Source organism: Myxine glutinosa, chromosome 1, assembly GCF_964187855.1.
Source record: "Myxine glutinosa chromosome 1, kmMyxGlut1.1, whole genome shotgun sequence".
Lineage (NCBI taxonomy): Eukaryota > Metazoa > Chordata > Myxini > Myxiniformes > Myxinidae > Myxine > Myxine glutinosa.
Genome location: NC_136261.1, coordinates 31446468 through 31471432, shown reverse-complemented (window position 1 = coordinate 31471432; position 24965 = coordinate 31446468). Strand labels below are relative to the sequence as shown.

General features: G+C 48.2%; 1 protein-coding gene across 1 annotated transcript in view; it reads right to left on the bottom strand.

The window, feature by feature from the left end:
- The window catches only part of LOC137419146 (voltage-dependent T-type calcium channel subunit alpha-1G), a 640444-nt gene that overhangs the window by 355445 nt on the left and 260034 nt on the right, over positions 1–24965 (bottom strand). The window contains 1 exon segment of the mRNA XM_078768309.1: positions 1333–1430. Within this exon segment, the coding sequence (XP_078624435.1) occupies positions 1333–1430 (98 nt within the window).

Below are 24965 nucleotides of genomic sequence, written 5' to 3'. Positions count from 1 at the left end.
TGTGTGTGTGTGTGTCATACTTTTTGTGTCTATTAATTACTTACGTCTATTAATTAATTACTTATTACATACTATTGAAATGTACCTTTTAACTCTTTAGACTGCTGAGGCCCCTTAGACCTTTGAAGACCCCAAAGACACAGTGGACCCAAAAATTTCCGAAGACCCAAAAGCTCCCGAGGACCCAAAAAAAATCTAAAGACCCAAAATTCCCCGAGGACCCGAAAGTTCCTGAGGACCCAAAATACAAAATACCGTTGCTGCTCAGAAGATTCAAAATTACACGAGGACCCAGATGACCCAAAAGTCCCTCAGGCCCCAAAAGACCCAGATGAACGAAAAGTCCCCGAGGACCCAGATGACCTAAAAGACCCCCACCCTCTCCCCCCCCCTCACTACCCCTCCCCGCCCCCGATTACGGCGGGCAGGTATGCTACAAGGCGGTGAAGACCAATGGAAATTTGGTCTTATGGAACAACGGACCCCCTAGTGATACAAAATAATAAGCTTTCTTCTTACTCCTCAATTCCATAGAACTTTGCCAAGCAGTTTGTTTTGAACTTTTTTTCCAGAGGGTTTCAATCGATACAGCTATGTTTATCTGGAATTCTTTCACTTTCCGCAGTGTGATGTCCCACTGATCCCGCCACATCCATCATGGTTTATCCAATTGTGAGCAATTATGATACACGCAAGGGCTGCTTGACATTTGCTCGAATTCGCTTTTAATCACTTATTTTCTCACCCCTTTACCTCACAGTACTTTATCTCGACTTGCTTTACAACTGCGTCTGTGTGTTTCTGTCTGTCTGCTCACCTTTTACCACCTGCCAGTCTTTCAACCTGCGGGCTACGATTGGTTATCTGCTACATGAGCCGAGACATCTGTATTAAAAACACTTCCTCTTTTATCTAACTCTTCTTCTACCTCTGTTTCTCTTTCAACTTTTGCCAGTAAAGGCATTACTTTTGCTGCTCTGGATTCTCAGCATTGTTGCATTGTATTGCTGATTATTAGCTTCAAGTCTTGGCTATAGGTTGCAGTTAAAGCCATTTTGTCCTGCAAGTGAGGCCATTATAAGGTACAAATGAAACGGGCGAGGAACGCATGAAGATGGGTCCTGCTGGACCCAACATGCAATTCAATCAGAACCCCAAGTGAAGTGCATCATTATGGGAACCTGGGCTAACGAAAAGGGCTTCACGGCACAATATGTGGAAGTCTGATGTGTATGTTGGGGTGATTATGTGGTAAGTTGCAATTGGGTGTTTTGTGTGCAATAACATGAGATGCACGTTGTCAGGTTGTCAAGGGCTTGTGGGATGTGGTACTTGGAACACGGTTGATGGCGCGAAGAGGCCGCAGAACACGCACTGTGCGTATTGCTGACAAGCTCACGTTCTGCATGTTCAGTGAATACTCGAGCATGCTGCAGCAACAGAGATGGGAAAGGGACAAAGGAAAGAAATAAAAGGTGAAAAAGAAGGAAACCTCGACACAGGAGGCAGCCAGTAAATCCATCACGCATGTCCGTGCCACAATCGTACTCCCAACCTCAAACCCAATCACACACCCACCACGACATTGATCTCACCCACACCACCAATTCAACCCAACCTCAGGTCCATTCAATGGGAAGGGGGAAAGGCAGGGACGAAGAGATAAAATCTCAGACAGGACATCAGCAAAAATAACATAGAGGATATATATATATACAGTCACGTGAAAAAGTAAGTACACCCCATGTAAAGTTTTGACTTTTTCAACATATTTCAACATACAGCTATTTGATCTTCATTTCAACAACATTGAGAGATAAAGGTGATATAATATAACAAATATGAAACATTTACATTTTGTAGTCCATTGTATAATTTAAATAAACATAAATGCAAATTTCGCATGTGGAAAAAGTAAGTACACCCCTACATTTATGACAACTTCAAATACCTAAAATTAGAATCAGGTGCACCAGCTCAGGTCCAAATGATTAGAACATCGTTAGAGAGGATCTTGGAGTAACCTGTCTTATTTAAACCTCAGACATTTGGTTTGGTTTGCTGTTTGTTGTTGAAGTGTGCGGCGTCACCATGCCTAGATCAAAATAGCTCTCTGAGGCCTTCAGAAAGAAGGTTATAGATGCCTACGAGTCTGGGAAGGGATTTTAAAAGATCTCCAAACAATTTGAAATCAATCATTCGACTGTCCGGAAGATCATCTACAAGTGGAGAAGATTCCAAACATCTGCCAACTTGTTCAGGCCAGGCCGCCCCAGCAAGTTTAGCCGAGAGCAGACCGCAAGATGCTGAAAGAAGTTTCTAAGAACCCCAGAATGTCATCATGGGACCTACAGGTAGCTCTTTCCACTGTTGATGACAAAGTGCACGAGTCTATCATTGGAAAGAGGCTGCACAAATTTGATCTACATGGGAGGTGTGCCAGGAGAAAACCTTTGCTGTCCAGAAAGAACATTAGGGCAAGACTAAAGTTTGCCAATGAACCCCTCGGCAAAGACCAGCACTTCTGGAGCAATATGCTCTGGACAGATGAGTCAAAGGTAGAGCTATTTGGCCACAGTACCAGAAGATATGTTTGGTGAAAACCAAAGACAGCATTTAACCACAAGAACCTGATACCAACTGTAAAGCATGGTGGTGGAAATATTATGGTTTGGGGCAGCTTTGCTGCATCAGGGCCTGGGCAGCTCAGCATCATATAATCCACTATGAATTATTCATTGTACCAAAGGGTGCTTGAGGATAATGTGAGGCCATCTGTCGGAGAGTTGAAGCTCAACCGAAGGTGGACCTTGTAACATGACAATGACCCAAAACATACCAGTAAATCCACCAAGGAATGGCTGGAAATAAATAAATGGAGTTCTGTAATGGCCAAGTCAAAGCCTGGATCTAAATCCCATCGAGATGTTGTGGGGGGATTTTAAACGAGCTGTGCATGCAAGAAAACCCTCAAACATCGCACAGCTGAAAGAATTCTGCATGGAGGAGTTGGCAAAAATTTCTCCCAGTTGATGTCAGAGACTGGTAGACAGTTATAAGAAACGCCTACTTGAGGTTGTTTCTGCCAAAGGGGGCAATACCACCTATTAGAGCCCAGGGTGTACTTACTTTTCCACATGCGAAATTTGCATTTATGTTTATTTAAATTATACAATGGACTACAAAATGTAAATGTTTCATGATATTTGTTATATTATATCACCTTTATCTATCAATATTGTTTTAATGAAGATCAAATAGCTGTATGTTGAAATATGTTGAAAAAGTCAAAACTTTACATGGGGTGTACTTACTTTTTCACGTGACTATATATATATATATATATATATATATATATATATATATATATATATATATATATATATATATATATATATATATATATGATGACTGAGGGATGTGGGGTGTGTGCGGGAGTCAATTCGGTGAGTGTTGCATTCGCACAAAGATGTTGATGTTTGAGAACACCCACAACTCAGAGAATCAATATCTCAAGATACATAGACAGCACAACATGTACATCCGTTTCATTTATGGTCTCTTCCATATCCATCCCTGTCTTTCTACCTTTCTATTCCCATGCTTCTAGGTACTTATCCAATTCTATTTTGATCATATCTACTGTGCCTGCTGAGACCACCTTCCAAAGAAGAGCATTGTGTATATATATATATATATATATATATATATATGTAGACTAGCTTGGCTCGGCTCGCGCAGTCGTTACTGAGGGACGGGCTTATTTTAGCTGAGGATAATGACTGTACCTGAGTTGCTGTGTTGTCATGATTTACACTTTTACAGCAATCATAATACAAACAATTATTTTGCACAAATTTATTTGTAGTGTTTGTGATATTACATTTTTATGGGCAATTTAGGTTGAAGATTTAGGTTGAAAAAATCTATAAAATTCAAAAAAGAACCCCTCAGCACAGGAGGGGTAGGTGCAGACTGGAAGTTTGGGACGATGACACCTCACCACCACTTAATTCAAAATACCTCACTAACAAGTAATTCAAAACACCTCACCCCCATGCTATTTAAAACATCTCACCACCACGTAATTCAAAACACCTCACCCCCATGCAATTCAAAACATCTCACCACCACGTAATTCAAAACACCTCACCCCCATGCAATTCAAAACATCTCACCACCATGTAATTCAAAACACCTCACCCCCATGCAATTTAAAACATCTCACCACCACGTAATTCAAAACACCTCACCCCCATACAATTCAAAACATCTCACCACCATGTAATTCAAAACACCTCACCACCACGTAATTCAAAACACCTCACCCCCATGCAATTTAAAACATCTCACCACCACGTAATTCAAAACACCTCACCCCCATGCAATTTAAAACATCTCAACACCGTGTAATTCAAAACACCTCACCCCCATGCAATTTAAAACATCTCACCACCACGTAATTCAAAACACCTCACTCCCATGCAATTTAAAACATCTCACCACCACGTAATTCAAAACACCTCACCCCCATGCAATTTAAAACATCTCAACACCGTGTAATTCAAAACACCTCACCCCCATGCAATTTAAAACATCTCACCACCATGTAATTCAAAACACCTCACCCCCATGCAATTCAAAACATCTCACCACCACGTAATTCAAAACACCTCACCCCCATGCAATTCAAAACATCTCACCACCATGTAATTCAAAACACCTCACCCCCATGCAATTTAAAACATCTCAACACCGTGTAATTCAAAACACCTCACCACCATGCAATTCAAAACATCTCACCACCATGCAATTCAAAACATCTCACCACCATGTAATTCAAAACACCTCACCACCACGTAATTCAAAACACCTCACCCCCATGCAATTTAAAACATCTCACCACCACGTAATTCAAAACACCTCACCCCCATGCAATTTAAAACATCTCAACACCGTGTAATTCAAAACACCTCACCCCCATGCAATTTAAAACATCTCACCACCACGTAATTCAAAACACCTCACTCCCATGCAATTTAAAACATCTCACCACCACGTAATTCAAAACACCTTACCCCCATGCAATTTAAAACATCTCAACACCGTGTAATTCAAAACACCTCACCCCCATGCAATTTAAAACATCTCACCACCACGTAATTCAAAACACCTCACTCCCATGCAATTTAAAACATCTCACCACCACGTAATTCAAAACACCTCACCCCCATGCAATTCAAAACATCTCACCACCACGTAATTCAAAACACCTCACCCCCATGCAATTCAAAACATCTCACCACCATGTAATTCAAAACACCTCACCCCCATGCAATTCAAAACATCTCACCACCATGTAATTCAAAACACCTCACCCCCATGCAATTTAAAACATCTCAACACCGTGTAATTCAAAACACCTCACCCCCATGCAATTTAAAACATCTCAACACCGTGTAATTCAAAACACCTCACCACCATGCAATTTAAAACATCTCACCACCACGTAATTCAAAACACCTCACCCCCATGCAATTTAAAACATCTCACCACCACGTAATTCAAAACACCTCACCCCCATGCAATTTAAAACATCTCACCACCACGTAATTCAAAACACCTCACCCCCATGCAATTTAAAACATCTCACCACCACGTAATTAAAAACACTTCACCCCCATGCAATTTAAAACATCTCACCACCATGTAATTCAAAACACCTCACCACCATGTAATTCAAAACATCTCACCACCATGTAATTCAAAACACTTCACCCCCATGCAATTTAAAACATCTCACCACCACGTAATTCAAAACACTTCACCCCCATGCAATTTAAAACATCTCACCACCACGTAATTCAAAACACTTCACCCCCATGCAATTTAAAACATCTCACCACCACGTAATTCAAAACATCTCACCACCATGTAATTCAAAACACCTCACCCCCATGCAATTTAAAACATCTCACCACCACGTAATTCAAAACACCTCACCCCCATGCAATTCAAAACATCTCACCACCACGTAATTCAAAACACCTCACCCCCATGCAATTCAAAACATCTCACCACCACGTAATTCAAAACATCTCACCACCACGTAATTCAAAACACCTCACCACCATGTAATTCAAAACATCTCACCACCATGTAATTCAAAACACCTCACCACCATGTAATTCAAAACACCTCACCACCATGTAATTCAAAACACCTCACCACCATGTAATTCAAAACACCTCACCACCATGTAAATCAAAACACCTCACCACCACGTGATTCAAAACACCTCACCACCATGTAATTCAAAACACCTCACCACCATGTAATTCAAAACACCTCACCACCATGTAATTCAAAACACCTCACCACCATGTAATTCAAAACACCTCACCACCATGTAAATCAAAACACCTCACCACCACGTGATTCAAAACACCTCACCACCACATAATTAAAAACACCTCACCACCACATAATTTAGATCACCTCACCACCACATAATTCAAAACACCTTACCACCACATAATTTTAAAAACCTCACCACCAAGTAATTCAAAACACCTCACCACCACATAATTCAAAACACCTCACCCCCATGCAATTTAAAACATCTCACCACCACGTAATTCAAAACACCTCACCCCCATGCAATTTAAAACATCTCACCACCACGTAATTCAAAACACCTCACCCCCATGCAATTTAAAACATCTCACCACCACGTAATTCAAAACACCTCACCCCCATGCAATTTAAAACATCTCACCACCATGTAATTCAAAACACTTCACCCCCATGCAATTCAAAACATCTCACCACCACGTAATTCAAAACACCTCACCACCATGTAATTCAAAACATCTCACCACCATGTAATTCAAAACACCTCACCACCATGTAATTCAAAACATCTCACCACCATGTAATTCAAAACATCTCACCACCATGTAATTCAAAACACCTCACCACCATGTAATTCAAAACACCTCACCACCATGTAAATCAAAACACCTCACCACCACGTGATTCAAAACACCTCACCACCATGTAAATCAAAACATCTCACCACCACGTAATTCAAAACACCTCACCACCACATAATTTAAATCACCTCACCACCACGTAATTCAAAACACCTTACCACCACATAATTTTAAAAACCTCACCACCAAGTAATTCAAAACACCTCACCACCACGTGATTTGAAAACACCTCACCACCACGTGATTTAAAAACATCTCACCACCACGTAATTTAAAAACACCTCACCACCACGTCATTTAAAAACACCTCACCACCACATGATTCAAAATACCTCACCACCACGTGATGCAAAACCACCACCATGTTATTAAAAACACTTCACAACCACGGAAACAAAAGTTTCAGGGAGTAGTTCAGTGACAACAGACACTGCCCAGATATGTAGATATATGGATAAATGACTGTACCTGAGTTGCTGTTTTGTCATGGTTTACACCAATCATAATTCAAACAATCATAATGCACAAATGTATTTGTAATATACATGATATTACATTTTAAAAACAATTGAAGTTGAAAAAATAAAAAGATTTCCAATAAAAATTTCCCCCCCAAAAAAAAAATTGGAACATTTTTCAAAATAAATACCCTTAGGACAGACATACCGACGGGAGAGGTAGGTGCATACCAGAAGTTGGGTGTTGGATTTCACAAAAGTTTGAGAAAGTAGTTCAGTGTCAAGACAAGACAAGACAACACAAATGCTGCACAGATATATATTGTTACGGGTCTCGGACGCCGGCGCTCCCCTTATCAAGGGGGGGGGGGGGGTTAATCCCCTTGTCTTTCAATCTGGCCGACCCGAGTCCTTAGAAGTTATAACGTTCCTTCCGGTCGGTGGTAAGTAGGATTGTTGGTCGAGTCTTAGTCCAATTACCTAAGTACTACCACCGGCCGAAAGAGCAAGGAGATAACTCCCGCTCGAACCACGGATATGATGGAAAATGCCGAGCGGATAGCAATCCGCGATCCGAGCCGTTAACAAAGTGAATAAACCCGATTCTAAGCGGTTGCGATCGTGCCACGTTTACCCAATGAGAGAAAGGACGGATGCGATCGGATTAGAGGAAACTAAGAAAGAACAAGGCAATTTATTACACATGTACAGAAAGAAGAGGAAACAAAAGAATGTACAGGATAGGAAGAGGAAGAAGCAGAACACAGGGCAGTCTTAAAACAGTCTTATTCTTAATACCCAGGACACACATACACACTCACACGGGGATTGTAGATGGTTGATGGAACAGGTAGAGGGTCCGGCGATGGGGTCCAGGCTCTGGTCCAGCGGCGAAACCCGGCAGGCAGCTCCGCGTGTAGTTGAGCGCGACCGGACAGTTTTATATAGTGGGGGGAAGCTGGTGTCCTGCGTACGTAATATGTGCACACTTGTGCCAAACGCCCTCTCTCCAAAGTCCTCCTGAGATAAAGGTGCGCTCTCCCAATTGTCCAATGCAATGCGCGTTTCCCAGCGAGTCCTTAACAAGCGCTGCCGTATCTCTCCTTCAAGCCAATGCAATGCGCTCACTGGCAAGTTCTTTGATCAGCGCACTCTCCCGACCAAGTCCGAGTTCTGCGCACCAATCCTTCTCCGCGTAAGTCCTCTTACAACGCGCGCGCCTCCAACAAGTCCTTTGAAAGGGCTTTGCGTTCGCGCTTATATAACTCACCCAAGCGATCACTCCGCCAGCCCAAAGCCACGCCTGTCGGCGATGTCACTTCAGCCCTGGTTGGCTGGTTAAGGCTTACGGGCTCCGCCTTTAACGGCTGGATGACGCGGCCACACCTTCTTCTTGGCGTTCCGCCCCCTTTCTCAGGCCTCACCGCGTGGCTTATGGCGACGTTTGGACGGAAGCCCAGCGAGGCTGCGAACGCTGCTGGCAGAGGCACGTAACAATTTGGGAGGGGCCATGGGCAGACTGGAGGGCGAGTAATGGCGTCGCTTGGAGAGGGAGGTTGCAAACTGAACGGAATGGGGCCTACTTCTTATTTGATTGACACAACACAGATTCAACTATTGGAAACACGGCCTTATCTAAAACACATACTAATGAAATAACTGGAATCCTATGGTGACCTACGTATTGCTTGCGGACTAACTAGGGGTGCTACCTTTAACCTTTAATGATGTTGAATTTATTTACACAAGTGAGGGTTCTCAAAACCGCAACAATATATATATATGGAATATATATATATATATGTACAGACTTGGCATTTAATATGGAATTTTATTTTTCCTTGACTTGGGTTTAATTTCTTAACTCAGTATATCAATCTTGTGAGTTTCTTTTACACTTTGGTGATTTATTTGTTAAAAGAACCATGTCACTGATTGTCTGTCGCAGCAAGAAGTCAACAACAGGATTATATCACAGGTGGCGTGGCAAAATGTACGGACAGGTGCATTTGATGATTGGCTTCACAGTCGGGTATACAAGGATTGTTGCATTCTGTATTAGTGGAAAACAACTGCTGCACGTCTCCAAAAGTTATTGCCGCTTCCTCTGGAGATGGTCCGTCAACTCGACAATGCTGTTTGTCATGGAGTGGTGGCTTTACGAAATTACGGCATGAAACAGCGTGCTATTGCTCGGCAGTATGGCATCACTCAAGGTCAGGTGTCAAAGATCCTCAAACGAAATGCTCAGAGGGGTGTCCCTACTCCAATACCGAGGCCAGGACGTCCCCGCAGAACCACAAGGAGGGATGATCGCCAGCTGCACCGGTTAGTCCGCAATGGCCGTCCCAAGTCAGCTAATCGGCTTAGGGCTGAGTGGCAGCAACTGACAAATGTGCCTGTATCCAGAAGGCTAGTCAACCAACGACTGGTTCAAGCAGGCTATCGTGCCAGGCGTCCCCTGAGAAAGCCACGCCTGACCAGACAACACCGCCAGCGCTGATTGCAGTGGGCCAGAGAGCACCGTCAATGGCAGCCAGGACACTGGAATCATGTGATCTTAAGTGACGAGTCTAGATTTCTGGTCTATCGTCAAGATGGCCGCGTCCGAGTGCGCAGACAAGTGCATGAAGCCTACAACAAAGATTGTATAGTGCCAAGAGTCCAAGCTGGAGGTGGTGGGGTGACCGTTTGGACTGCTTTTCATGCAGGGAGCAAAACTGACCTGGTTGTTCTGAATGGAAACCTGAACCAGTTCAAGTACAGGGCCATTCTGGAAGAAACATTGCTTCCATTTGCTCGTGCAGCCTTTTGAGGAAACTTTGTCTTCCAAGATGACAATGCACGGCCTCATCGTGCTCGCATGATCCAACACTTTCTTGCTGACCGTGGTGTAGAGCATATGGAGTGGCCTGCCATGTCCCCGGATATGAATCCGATAGAGAACTTGTGGGCAGAATTAACGCGTCAAATCGACCACTTGGACCAGCAGCCGACCTCTGTGCGTGAATTGCAGCAGGCTATTGTCACTGCATGGCAATCGATTCCTGTCCAAACCTTGGCAAATCTCGTGAACAGCATGCCTCAATGTGTACGAGCTCTCCTGAATGCTCGTGGGGGTTACACGAAGTACTGAACTGTAATTTTACTGTCCGTAATCCCAGTCGTAATTAAACTTTTGTTTTTGTTTAAAAAAATTTTGGCGAATGTGCAAAATAAAGAGATACTTCTGGAAAACGTACAGAAGTTTAACACTGTACTGTCCATGAATTGAATTCGATATCAGTTTACATCACTTTCAAGGATCAATTTATTTGTTTCGAAATGTCAAATGTGGTTTTTGTTTCTTTTAAAGGTCACATTAACAAAATCTAGAATAATTTCAACATAATTCCAATGAACTTTTGGTTCTAAGACATCTTGAAAAGTAAGTTCACCCCCACAAAAAAAAATTCCATATTAAATGCCAAGTCTGTATATATATATATATCTATATATATCTATATATATATATATATATATATATATATATAGATATATATATATATATATATATATATATATATATATATATATATATATATATATATAATTATATATATATATATATATATATATATATATATATATATATATATATATATATATATATATATATATATATACATAGTCACATGAAAAAGTAAGTACACCCCATGTAAAGTTTTGACTTTTTCAACATATTTCAACATACAGCTATTTGATCTTCATTTCAACAATATTGATAGATAAAGGTGATATAATATAACAAATATCATGAAACATTTACATTTTGTAGTCCATTGTATCATTTAAAAAAACATAAATGCAAATCTCGCATGTGGAAAAAGTAAGCATCTCTATACCCACCTACTGTCTCTATCACCCTCTTCCGCTGAACTTGGGGACGACTAAGAAGAAGACCTTTGTTGGTCGAAAGCTTGTCGAGAATTAAAGATCGACCGTCCTGAAGTAAACCTGAATATAAACAACGAGGGATCGTACCTAAAGGTCTCCTCATTAAAAAACGATCTTGCTTCGCAACTCAAACCAATGATGACGTCATCACTGCACGTTGGAATCTACTGCTATGGAACACTGCTCAACAACTACTGGAGATTGTAATAACACAAGTAAAAATAAAATTAATCAAATTGAATGAGAACATCAGCCAAAATAAGGAGAAGATGTGGAAGAATGTGAATCCTGGCCAATACCACCACATAATGTGCTCATTCAATGATAAGCTAATGGCTGCTAAACACGACATTGTTAAAGTTAAGGAAAGGAAACTTAAACGTTATGAAATGTTATGCAAGCATATAAAACCATCTCAAGAGAATACACCCATTGCAAACAATAACCAGGTAACTCTGTAACTCTAACTGTTAAGGATCTGTGTAGTGTTCTGGTAGTGTTGTGGGCCCTGTGCTATTTCTGGTCTTCATCAATGACCTCATCGAAATGACCTCATCAATGACCCATCAAAAACCTTGATATTTTCTACCCCCGGTAATTCACCCCAGAGTCCTTGCAGTGTTCATATGTTTTATTCCTCTCCCACCTCCCCCCAAGTCCTCCCGATGTCCCTGCTCTCAAATGTTGTTTGTGTCCTTCCCCCTCTCTCCCCATCTTCTCTGCCGCTCCCCTTGTTTTTTGTGTTTTGTGTGTCGGTTTGTCTTTTTGTGTGATTAATGTTAGCTCTTTCACGAGCCTGGATCTTGTATACAAAAAAAAAAAAAAAAAAAAAAAAAAAAAAACTCCAACCACCACTCCCAACCACTTCAACCACTTCACTCCAACCACTTCTGACCAACCACTACAAACCACTTCTCCGCCACTTCAACCACTCCATCTCCAACCACCCCCAACAACTTCCAACCACTTCTCAAACCACTTCTGACCAACCTAAGCATAAACACAAAAATCGACATTATCGTAAAAAACAATACACAAACCGCAGACATCATTACATGCAGAACCGTTCCTCCATGGAAATGAACACAGCTGAGGTTGAAAATAGTCAAACCAACAACAATAGAACTTCTACTGCAACCAAACTTGTAGATCTACCTAAACTCGGGATCATCAATCTTTCCAATCATTCCCTCAGTGAGGCGGAAATAAACCTGCTCTCTAAGGGTTTAAAATTTTGCCCAATCGCTCCACAAATAGACCAATTACAATTGAAAGAAGATTTAAAAGATTTCTGTAGGCGAATGACATTAAAGGCACACTTTGCTAAAGTACACCCAGCACCATCAGCACCACAACAGACAACACCAACAAACACGCATACAATCACATACACCGATACTAATACACCACAACTCACTTTACCCAAACCAAAAAGCACCTGGACACCACGTGTTGACAATCCATATCTACATGTCTATATGGAACAAGTGAGCAATGAAATTGAAAAGGTGGCACAAAAATATAATTGTTCCAGACATAAGGACAATCTTACAAAGGCAGAGCGACGAGCACTTCACAATCTCCAAAATAATGAAAAGATAGTCATAAAGCCAGCAGATAAAGGTACTGCCATTGTCATTATGTCGACTACCGATTACGTTGCAGAAGGTAATCGTTAACTACATAGTGATACTTAGAAAGAGCTCCCATCCGACCCTACCCTTTTACATCTTGAAGAGGTTAAAAGGGTAGTAGTGTGGGAGCTATGCTCGCACGATAAAACCGGACAAAATGAACGACGCCAGGAATGAAGTTTCACTGAGCTATTTATTTTCAGCTCACTTGAAAGAACTCAAAAGCACTGAATCAGCCCATCGAACGGGCGGCAATTTATAAGTGAAGTTCAACACCGGGAGAGTCAGTTTGAGGGGGGTCTTGATGACCCGGCCGAAACGACCCCTGGCGATTCGTGTGGGGGTGATAGGTGGCGTGGTGGTGCATGGTTGGGCGGGGGGCTTGGTTGACGGGGGACGGCCCCGTCGTGGAGGAAGGGCCAACCGTGGAGGTTGTTTGAGGTCCAAATGGGCCGGCTTGAGGCGGTCCACGGAGATGCGGTCCGGCTTGCCGCCGATGTCGATGATGAACGACTTGTCGTCTCTCTTCAGGACCCGGAAAGGTCCATCGTACGGCGGCCGGAGCGGTCCCCAGTGTGCGTCGTGCCGGATACAAACGTACTCCGCAGTGCGAAGTGGTGGGGGGACGTGGGGTTGGGGGCAGCCGTGGTGGGACGTGGGCACGGGGGCAAATCTCCTGGCGGCCTCATGGAGGACCGAGCGTTGGCAAGCCGTGGACCAGGGGCCGGTGGCGTCAGGGATGAATTCGCCCGGCACGTGCAGTGGCTGGCCGTAGACCAGCTCAGCGGTGGAAGCCTGGAGGTCCTCTTTAGAGGCCGTTTGGAGGCCCAATAGGACCCACGGGAGCCTGTCGGCCCAACCATCGTCCTGCAGGCTGGCCCTGAGAGCGGCCTTCATCGAGCGGTGGAACCGCTCACACAAGCCGTTGGCTTGGGGGTGGTAGGCCGTGGTGCGGTGTAGCTTGACCCCCAAGGCCTGGGCGACCGCGCACCAAAGCTCGGAGGCGAATTGCGGGTCTCTGTCTGAGGAGATGTCCAAGGGCGCACCGAAACGGGCAATCCAGGTGCCAATGAAGGCCTGCGCCATGTCGGCAGATGTCGTTGATGCCAGCGGGACGGCCTCCGGCCACCTGGTGGTCCTGTCCACCATCGTGAGGAGGTGGGTGAAGCCCAGCGAGGAGGGAAGGGGTTCCACCAGGTCCACATTGACGTGGTCGAAGCGCCGAGCGGGCACGTCGAATGGTGCCAACGGGGCCTGGGTGTGCCGGTGGACCTTCGCGCGTTGGCAGGCGACACAGGCGTTGGCCCAGTCGCGGACGTCCTTACAGAGCCCGTGCCAGACGAACTTTACTGCCACGAGCTTCTGTGATGCTTTCCGGCCCGGGTGGGAAAGGCCGTGGAGGGCGTCAAAAATGTGCCGCTGCCATCCGGTGGGCACGATGGGGCGAGTTTGGCCCAGGGAAACATCGCACAGGAGAACCGTGCCTGTGTCCTCAAAGGGGACGTCGGCCAACCGCAGGCCTGTGTCCGCTGTCCGGAGGGCTTGCACTGTGGTGTCGGCGGTCTGGTCGGCCACCATGCGGGTGAAGTCCACACCCAGGTGGACGGCATTCGCGCCAGACCGGGAGAGGCAATCGGCCACAGCGTTGTCCTTGCCCGCGACGTGCCGGATGTCCGTCGTAAATTCGGACACGGCAGAGAGGTGGCGCTGCTGGCGGGCTGACCACGGCTCCGTAACCTTGGCCATGGCGAAGACCAGGGGTTTGTGGTCCACAAACGCCGTGAACGGGCGGCCCTCTAAAAGATGGCGGAAGTGGCGAATGGCCAGGTAAAGGCCGAGGAGCTCGTGGTCGAAAGCGCTATACTTGCGCTCGTTAGGGCGAAGCTGCCGGCTGAAGAAGGCCAGCGGTTGCCAAGCCCCGTTCACCCACTGTTCATGCACGGCACCCACCGCGTAGTCGGAAGCGTCCGTGGTGAGGGCGATAGGTGCGTCGAGCGCCGGGTGCGCCAGCATGGTCGCGTTGGCGAGGGCCAGCTTAGCGCCCGTGAACGCCGCGTTCATCTCTGTGGTCCAGGTGACGTCGTGCTTGGCCAGCTTGCCCCGGAGGGCTTCGTACAGGGGGCGCATGAGTTGGGCGGCGCGAGGCACGAACCGGTGGTAGAAATTTACCATCCCCAAAAATTCCTGTAGGGCCTTGATGGAGCGGGGGCGTGGGAAACTTGTGACTGCCTCCACCTTGGTAGGTAGTGGGACGGCCCCACGCTTCGTGATGCGGTGCCCCAGGAAGTCGACGGCCGTTATGCCAAACTGGCATTTCGCTGGGTTGATGATGAGGCCGTGCTGGCCGAGGCACTCAAAAAGCGTACGCAAGTAGATGAGGTGCTCCGCCCGGGAAGTGCTGGCGACGAGAATGTTGTCCAAGTAGACGAAAAGGAAGGTGAGGTCGCGCAGCACGCTGTGCATCAGCCGCTGGAAGGCCTGGGCCACGTTCTTAAGGCCGAACGTCATGCAAAGGAACTCGAAGAGGCCAAAAGGTGTAATTACCGCCGTCTTCGGCACGTCGGCCGGCCACACGGGTACCTGGTGGTAGCCCCGAATGAGGTCGACCTTGGAAAAGATCACCTGCCCCGCCAAACGGGCGGAAAAGTCCTGTATGTGTGGTATCGGGTACCGGTCGGGGGTGGTGGCATCGTTGAGGCAGCGGTAATCGCCGCATGGTTGCCATCCGCCACCCGGTTTGGGCACGATGTGCAGGGGCGAGGCCCACGCGCTATTCGAGCGCCGCACAATGCCCAATCGCTCCAGCGCGTTGAAATCCGCCTTCCCCACGGCGAGTTTGGCCGGGTCGAGGCGGTGAGCCATGGCGTCGACCGGTGGACCTGTGGTCGGGATGTGGTGTTCGACGCCATGCTTGACGGCGAAGGCCGAAAACGTCGGCTGCGTGAGGGCGGGAAACTCGTCGAGTAGGCGGGTGAAATCGTCCATGGCCGGGAGCGCGCAGGCTAGCTTGGTCGGAGCGGAGTCGCTCAATGAGCAAGCGAACGAGCTGAAGGTCTCCGCGTTGATGAGCTGGCGCCGTTTGACGTCGACCAACAGCCCATGCGCGCAAAGAAAATCTGCACCCAGCAAGGCCATGGGCACGTTCGCCGTGATGAAGTCCCACCTGAAGCGCTGGCCCCCGAAGCAGAATGCGACGCTGCTCGAACCGAAGGTGCGGATGGAGGAGCCGTTTGCGGTGACCAAGGCGGGGCCGCAAAGCGCGGCCTGTTTGTCCTGCACCGAGGTGGGTATCACGCTCAGCTGAGCACCGGTGTCGCACAAAAAACGCCGCCCGGATGCTGTGTCTGTGATAAACAGAAGGCTGCCTGAAAGGCCGACGCTCATGGCAGGCAGCGAACGCCGGCCTGGTCGTTTCCCGACCTGCCGAAAGTGCACGGTGGGCGGCACGTTCTGGCCTTCTGCCCGAACCTGGCGTGGTAATAGCACATGGTCCGCTCTGGTGGAGGCTCCGGCGGTCGCGTCGGGTTCGGTCGACGGGGCGTCGCGGCGGCCGCTGCCACCAGTGGCGCTGACTCGGCTGGTGGTGGCGCCGGTCGTGGCGCGGGCGTTGCCTTGGTCGGCCCAGGGTTCCAGGCGGCCGCTCCGACGTGTCGCCTGGCCGAGAAAAATTTATCGGCCTCCTTGGCCAGGGCGCGAGGGTCCGTGATGGGCGAGTTAGCCAAAGCTAACCATACCTACCCGGGTAGCTGCCGGAGGAACAGCTCGCGGAAGAGGAAATCCGGGCTGTGGTCGCCGAGTAGAGCCAGCATGTGGTCCATGCGCTCGGATGGACGGGCCTCACCCAGCTCCGGGAGGTCGAGTAGTTTTCGCACGCGTTCGGTCTCCGTGAGTCCAAACGCACCGAGGAGTAGGCCTTTGAGCGCGCTGTATTTGTCGGCGTTCGGCGGGTTCTGTAGGAAGCTCAGGACCCGGGCCGCGGTGGAGGCATTGAGCGCGGAGACAACATGGTGGTAGCGCGTTGTGTCCTCCGTAATGTTCCGCAGGGCGAATTGAGAATCCGCTTGGGCGAACCAGACGGCCGCATGCGATTTCCAAAAGCCCAGGAGCTTCAAAGCTACAGATGACTCCATCACCATGTTCTTGAAAAGGGGTCACCAATTGTGGGAGCTATGCTCGCACGATAAAACCGGACAAAATGAACGACGCCAGGAATGAAGTTTCACTGAGCTATTTATTTTCAGCTCACTCGAAAGAACTCAAAAGCACTGAATCAGCCCATCGAACGGGCGGCAATTTATAAGTAAAGTTCAACACACAAAAGCCACGCCTCTCAGGCGGGGCGTGGTATGCAAATAGGTAAGCCAAGTGTTCGCCCGGGAAAGGCAAGTCTGGACACGCCCGGGCGAGTCCGGACAAGTGACCGCTCGCCGGTTGCGTCATCGGCCGGTGCAAGGTAATTGTGTCATGCTTCCGGTAACCGCTACAGTAGATTATATTCGGGTGGATAAAACCATCAAATCTCGCTTGGTTCCGAAAGATCCTCATTGCCCTAACCTTTATTTTCTTCCTAAAATACAAAAGGTAAACAATCCAGGTAGACCAATCGTATCTGGCTGCACATGTCCAACTGTTCTAATATCAAAATTTGTTGACTGTCATTTACGTCCTCTCGTGATGAATCTCTCCTCATACCTCAAGGACACAACCAGTTTTCTGACCCACATCCAAGGATTGAACAGAATATACTCACCTTTCAACTCCCAAACCATTTTAGTCACAGCAGATGTTACATCCCTCCACACTAATATTCCACATTCAGAAGGCCTGTCTGCATGCCGCAAAGCACTAGATACACGACAAGTCCCAATACCACCTACTCAAGACCTTATGCACCTGTTAGAACTGACACTCAAACTGAATAATTTCCAATTCAACGGACGACATTACACTTAAACTCAAGGTACCGCTATGGGTACCCCTGTTGCACCATCGTACGCTAACATCTTCATGGGAATGATAGAGGACAAGATCTATGCACAACCTCATCACAGCATCCTGGAAAAATCCTGGGTACGTTATATTGATGACATCCAGTTCATCTGGTCAAAATCCCACCGTAGTCTCACCCAATTCCAAAATGAATTAAATTTGATTCATCCGACCATCAAGTTTACATTCGACAGCTCACAGTCCGAAGTTCACTTTCTAGACACATCACTCACGCTTCAAAATAACAGACTCGAAACAGAACTATACACCAAACCAACAGAGACTCACTCTTACCTTCTCCCTTCTTCATCTCATCCTAAACATACAATTGCAAGCATACCATACAGTCAAGCACTCAGAGTAAGACGCATTTGCTCAACAAAAATGGCAGAAGAAACTTCTCTCTGCCAATTAGAAACACACTTCATTGCAAGAAACTATGGCCCGCACTCTGTGAAAGAAGCAATAAACCGAGCAAAACACATACCGAGAGCAGACCTGATTTACAAACCCAAACCTGCAACTAACCGTGTCCCACTGGTAACCACCTACTCTCCCTACCTCATCCCAATTGCCAAGTATTCTGAATAAGGCCCTTCCTCTCCTCCATCAATCAGAAACACTCGGCACCACATTTCCTCAACCTCCACTAACATCATTTAGACGTGGTCGGACACTCAGGGACCTCTTGGTAAAAGCAAAGCACCCACAGCCCCACAACAAAGAAACTAGGATCCCTGGCTTCTATGAATGCACAGCAAACAAATGTATTATTCACAAGCATTTACTAGAAGGAAACAAATTTTGTAGTTCCAGCACTGGACAAAAATTCCCCATCACCTCCTATATGAACTGCAAATCTACATGGGTCATATACCTAATCACTTGCCAAAAGTGCAACAAACAAAATGTTGGAAAAACTGAGAATACACTCTACACACGATTTAATAACACCCGGTCAGAAATCAATAACTTCCACACCAGTCAGGGCAAATCTCTACCTTACACGATACACTTTAATCAACCGGATCACTCCATAAATGACATTCAAATCTCTGCCATTGAATCAATCACAAATCGATCACACACCACGATTCTGAAACGTGAGTCCTTTTGGATACATAAACTTCGGACAAAACTCCCTCATGGCATAAATTTTGATGATTAAAGAATGTTCCAACATCAACCCAATCAAATCATTAACCGTAACCCATTCATTCATTCATTCATTTTCACTCATTCACTGATTCATTCATTCTACCTTTATATGTCATTTATATAAATAAATATAGAAATATATTATATGAATATAAATGGTATCTGAATATATGCTTGTGTGTTTATGTATGTATGCAAATATATATTTGTATATGCACGTGCACCAACTGTAACGCGAACGGTAACTGTAAGCTGCGCTTCACTTCCGCTGAACTTGAGGACGGTGAGTGAGCTTTAGCATGGCTCTTATTTTTGTATGCATCTTCTACACATATCACACATCTTACAAACATATCACCATACATACTTGTCTGATATACATGCCTGTTGTTTCTGTAGACTAAGAAGAAGACCTTTGTTGGTCGAAAGCTTGTCGAGAATTAAAGATCGACCGTCCTGAAGCTACGTCTGCGTCTGATTTAATCTCCCGATTATTTATTTAATGCAAATGAGACGCCCTGCTCGTACTGTGGAGTTTCTACTATTTCTCACAGTTATATATACTAGGGCATGCCCGTACTATATCTATATCTAAAATTATATCCCCCCCCCTCTATTTACATGAAATGGTTTGGTCCAAAGCGAACGGCTTGCGAGTGGTGACAATCCCCCCCCCCCTCTATTTACATGCAATGGTTTGGTCCAAAGCGAACGGCTTCCGGAGTTTGGTAAAGAAATCGCCATCGCGTGCACAAACGCGCAGGAAAGCGAATGAATCGCAAATTCGTTTTTATTAGTTGTAAAACATAGTTTAACGCCAACATAGTTTGCAAACGTGAAATAAATGAATACGCTCTCAAATGTGCCATCCGAGGCAGAGTGTGCCCGCCACGTTCGGCACACGCGATCGTTCGCTGCTCTCTGATTGGTTGAATCGTTTTTTGGACATAGCTCGGTAAGTAATTGTCCGATTAATATGAAACCTTGAAAAGGCACATCCTCGGGTCCCCAGCAATATACCTGGCAAGTTAAAAGTATATCGGACCCGTGGTTGTCGAGAAACAGCGGTCACAGACAAACAAACGTACAGACAGAGATTACTGGAATTATAGATACTAGGGCATGCCCGTACTATATATATGCCCGTACTATATATCTATCTAAAATTATATCCCCCCCCTCTATTTACATGAAATGGTTTGGTCCATTCGCAACGCCAAAGCGAACGGCGAACGGCTTGCGAGTACAGTGACAATCCCCCCCCTCTATTTACATGAATGGTTTGGTCCATTCGCAACGACCACAGAACCCCCCCCTCTATTTACATGCAATGGTTTGGTCCAAAGCGAACGGCTTCCGGAGTTTGGTAAAGAAATCGCCATCGCGTACACAAACGCGCAGGAAAGCGAATGAATCGCAAATTCGTTTTTATTAGTTGTAAAACATAATGCCCAATTATTCAATTATCGCCAACGTATTTTGGTTTTTTGCAATTTAATCGCAAGGAAAAGTAGAAAGAGAAGAGGGGGAAAAAGAAAAGCCTTCCCTTGCTGCAAACAGCTGCTGCAAACAACAACAACATGGAAGGCTGCACTGTCCGGAAGTTGGCATATCGCAGTTACGATTATTTTAGTGTTAATGGCCAATTATTCAATTAGCGCCAACGTATTTTGGCTGTTTGCAATTTAATCGCAAGGAAAAGTAGAAAGAGAAGAGGGGAAAAAACGAAAAGGCTTGCATTAACGCATTAGCGCTTGCATTGCATTAACGGTTCGGCACACGTGATAGCTCGCTGCTCTCTGATTGGTTGAAGCGTTTTTTGGACATATCTCGGTAAGTAATTGTCCGATTAATATGAAACCTTGAAAAGGCACATCCTCGGGTCCCCAGCAATATACCTGGCAAGTTTCAAGTATATCGGACCCGTGGTTGTCGAGAAACAGCGGTCACAGACAAACAAACACACAGACAGACACACACACAGAGATTACTGGAATTATAGATAGATATATATATATATATATATATATATATATATATATATATATACACACAGTATATATATATATATATATATATATATATATATATATATATATATATATACACACAGTACATATATATACACACAGTATATATATATATATATATATATTTATATATATATATATATATATATACACACAGTATATATATATATATATATATATATATATATATATATATATATATATATATATATATATATATATATATATATATATATATATATATATATGAAGGAGCTGTGCTCCAACGCGAGTCAAAAGGATTGACGCGACAAAAGACGGAAATTCGTCCGAGTTGCTTTATTGCACAAATCAAACTCGGGTACTCTGAAAAGCCCGTTTATCGGGCAGCAATATATATACACATCATGCCGGAGCGTTTGCCCAGGAAAGGCGAGTCTGGACGTGCCCGGGCGTCCTGGGCGAGCCCTGGAAAGGCGAGAGCGGGCATGCCCGGGCGTCCTAGGCGAGCCCTGGAAAGGCGAGGCTGGGCGTGCCCGGGCGTCCTGGGCGAGTCCTGGAAAGGCGAGTCTGGACATGCCCGGGCGTCCTGGGCGAGCCCTGGAAAGGCGAGAGCGGGCATGCCCGAGCGTCCTGGGCGAGCCCTGGAAAGGTGAGTCTGGGCATGCCCGGGAAAGACGAGACCAGGCGTGCCCGGGCGGCTCGGGAACGGCGAGTCCGGGCATGCCCAGGAGAGGCGCGTCTGGGCCTGTCCGGGCGGCCCTGACGAGCCCGGCATGGTGATCGCTCCCTGGCCGCGTCCTCGGTAGGTGCAAGGCGATTGTGTATACCCAGCGGTAACCGCTGCACACGCCCCTCCAGAATCGACTTGCACCGGCAGGGTCAATTTAAGGGGGGTCCTGATGACCCGGCCGAAGCGACCCCTGGAGGGTCGTGGGGGGGGGGGGTCCGGTGTGGTGGTGGGTGGTCGAGCGGGGGGAACTGTGGACGGGGGGTGGCCTCGCCGCAGAGGAAGGGCCAACCGTGGTGGTTGGTCGACGTCCACGTGCGCCGGCTTGAGGCGGTCCACCGAAATCCGGTCCGACCTGCCGCCGATGTCGATGACGAACGACTTGTCGTCCCGTCGCAGGACCCGGAAGGGCCCGTCGTACGGCGGCCGGAGTGGCCCCCGGTGTGCGTCATGACGCACAAAAACGTACTCCGCTGTGCGAAGCGCTGGGGGGACATAGGACTGGGGGCCACCATGGCGGGACGTTGGCACGGGGGCAAACCGTCGGGCGGCCTGCTGGAGGTCCGAGCGCTGGCGAGCTGCGGACCAGGGACTGGTAGCGTCGGGCACAAACTCGCCCGGGACAGGGAGCGGCTGGCCGTAGACGAGCTCGGCGGTGGACGCCTGGAGGTCCTCCTTGGGGGCCGTGCGGAGGCCCAAAAGGACCCATGGCAGCCGGTCGGCCCAACCGTCGTCCTGAAGGCCGGCCATGAGCGCGGCCTTCATGGAGCGGTGAAAACGCTCGCACAACCCATTGGCTTGGGGGTGGTAGGCCGTGGTACGGTGGAGCTGGACTCCCAGGTTGCGGGCGACCGCGCCCCACAGCTCGGAGGTGAACTGCGGACCGCGGTCCGAAGAGATGTCTGCCGGTGCGCCGAAACGGGCGACCCAGGTGGCGATGAAAGCCTGTGCCACGTCGGCGGTGGTGGTGGAAATGAGGGGAACGGCCTCCGGCCACCTGGTGGTCCTGTCCACCATGGTGAGCAGGTGTGTGAAACCCCGCGATGGGGGAAGGGGGCCCACCAGGTCCACGTTGACGTGGTCGAAACGCCGTTCGGGCACGGTGAAAGGTGCCAGCGGGGCCTGGGTGTGTCGGTGGACCTTGGCCTGCTGGCAGGCCGTGCAGGCATTGGCCCAAGCACGGACGTCCCGTCGAAGGCCGTGCCAGACGAAACGTGCCGACACCAGCTTCTGGGAAGCTTTCCGGCCCGGGTGGGAAAGGCCGTGGATGGAGGCGAAAATGCGGCGCTGCCAGGTAACGGGCACGATGGTGTGAGGCTGGCCTTGGGAGACGTCGCAGAGCAGGACAGTGTCCGCGAAGGGGACGTCGGCCAGGCGGCGGCCCGTGTCCGCCGCCCGGAGGGCTTGCACCGTGGTGTCGGTGGTCTGGTCGGCCGCCATGAGCGCGAAGTCCACGCCGAGGTGGACCGCGTTCGTGCTGGCCCGAGAAAGACAGTCGGCCACGGCATTGTCTTTGCCGGCGACGTGCCGGATGTCTGTGGTAAATTCCGACACGGCGGAGAGGTGGCGCTGCTGGCGGGCCGACCATGGCTCCGTGACTTTGGCCATTGCGTAAACCAACGGCTTGTGGTCGACGAAAGCCGTGAACGGGCGGCCCTCCAGGAGGTGCCGGAAATGGCGAACGGCCAGGAATAGACCGAGGAGCTCGCGGTCAAACGTGCTGTATTTTAACTCGTTCGGCCGGAGGTGCCGGCGAAAAAAAGCGAGTGGCTGCCAAACCCCGTTCACCCATTGTTCATGTAGGGCACCCACCAAGTAGTCGGAGGCATCCGTAGTGAGGGCGATGGGAGCGTCGAGCACCGGGTGAGCCAGCAGCGCTGCGTCGGCGAGGGCCCGCTTTGCGCTCGTGAATGCCGCGTCCATGGCCGCGGACCAGACGATGTCATGCTTGGCCGGCTTGCCCCGGAGGGCTTCGTAAAGGGGCCGCATGAGCTGAGCAGCGCGGGGCACGAAACGGTGATAAAAATTCACCATGCCGAGGAACTCTTTCAGGGCCTTGATGGAGCGGGGATGCGGGAACTTGGTGATGGCCTCGACCTTGGTCGGCAGCGGCACGGCCCCGTTCTTGGTGATGCGGTGGCCCAAAAAGTCAACGGCCGTCGTGCCGAAGTGTCATTTGGCCGGGTTGACGATTAAGCCGTGCTCGCTGAGGCGTCCAAACAGTGGTCGGAGGTGGAGGAGGTGCTCGGCCCGGTACGTGCTGGCGACGAGGATGTCGTCCAGGCAGACGAAGAGGAATGGCAGGTCGCGCAGCACGCGGTCCATCAAGTGTTGGAACGCCTGGGCCGCGTTCTTGAGGCCAAACGGCATCCTCAAAAATTCGAACAGGCCGAACGGCGTGATGACGGCCGTTTTCGGGACGTCGGCCGGCCTGACAGGTACCTGGTGGTATCCCCGTATCAGGTCAATTTTTGAAAAAATGACCCGTCCCGCCAAATGGGCGGAAAAGCCTTGGATGTGCGGGATCGGATACCTGTCGGGGGTGGTAACGTCGTTGAGGCGGCGGTAGTCGCCACATGGGCGCCATCCGCCCCCCGGCTTTGGCACGATGTGCAGTTGTGAGGCCCACGCGCTATCGGAGCGCCGCACGATGCCGAGGCGCTCCAACGCGTCGAACTCGGCTTTGGCCACGGCGAGCTTGACCGGGTCGAGGCGGCGGGCTCTGGCGTAGACCGGCGGGCCCGTAGTTGGTATGTGGTGCTCGATACCATGTCTCACTGCGACGGCCGAAAACGTCGGCCGCGTGAGGGCCGGGAATTCCGCGAGCAGGCGAGCGAACTCGTTCGCCACCGGGAGGGCGCATGCTAGTTCGGTTGGCGCGGAGCTGCTCATCGTACATGCCAGGGAGCTGAAGGTCTCAGCGTTGACAAGGCGACGCCGTTTGACGTCGACCAGCAGCCCGTGCGCGCAGAGGAAGTCGGCGCCCAGCAAAGCCATGGGCACGCTTGCGGTCACAAAGGTCCAATTAAAGCGCTGGCTGCCGAAGCAGAGGGTGA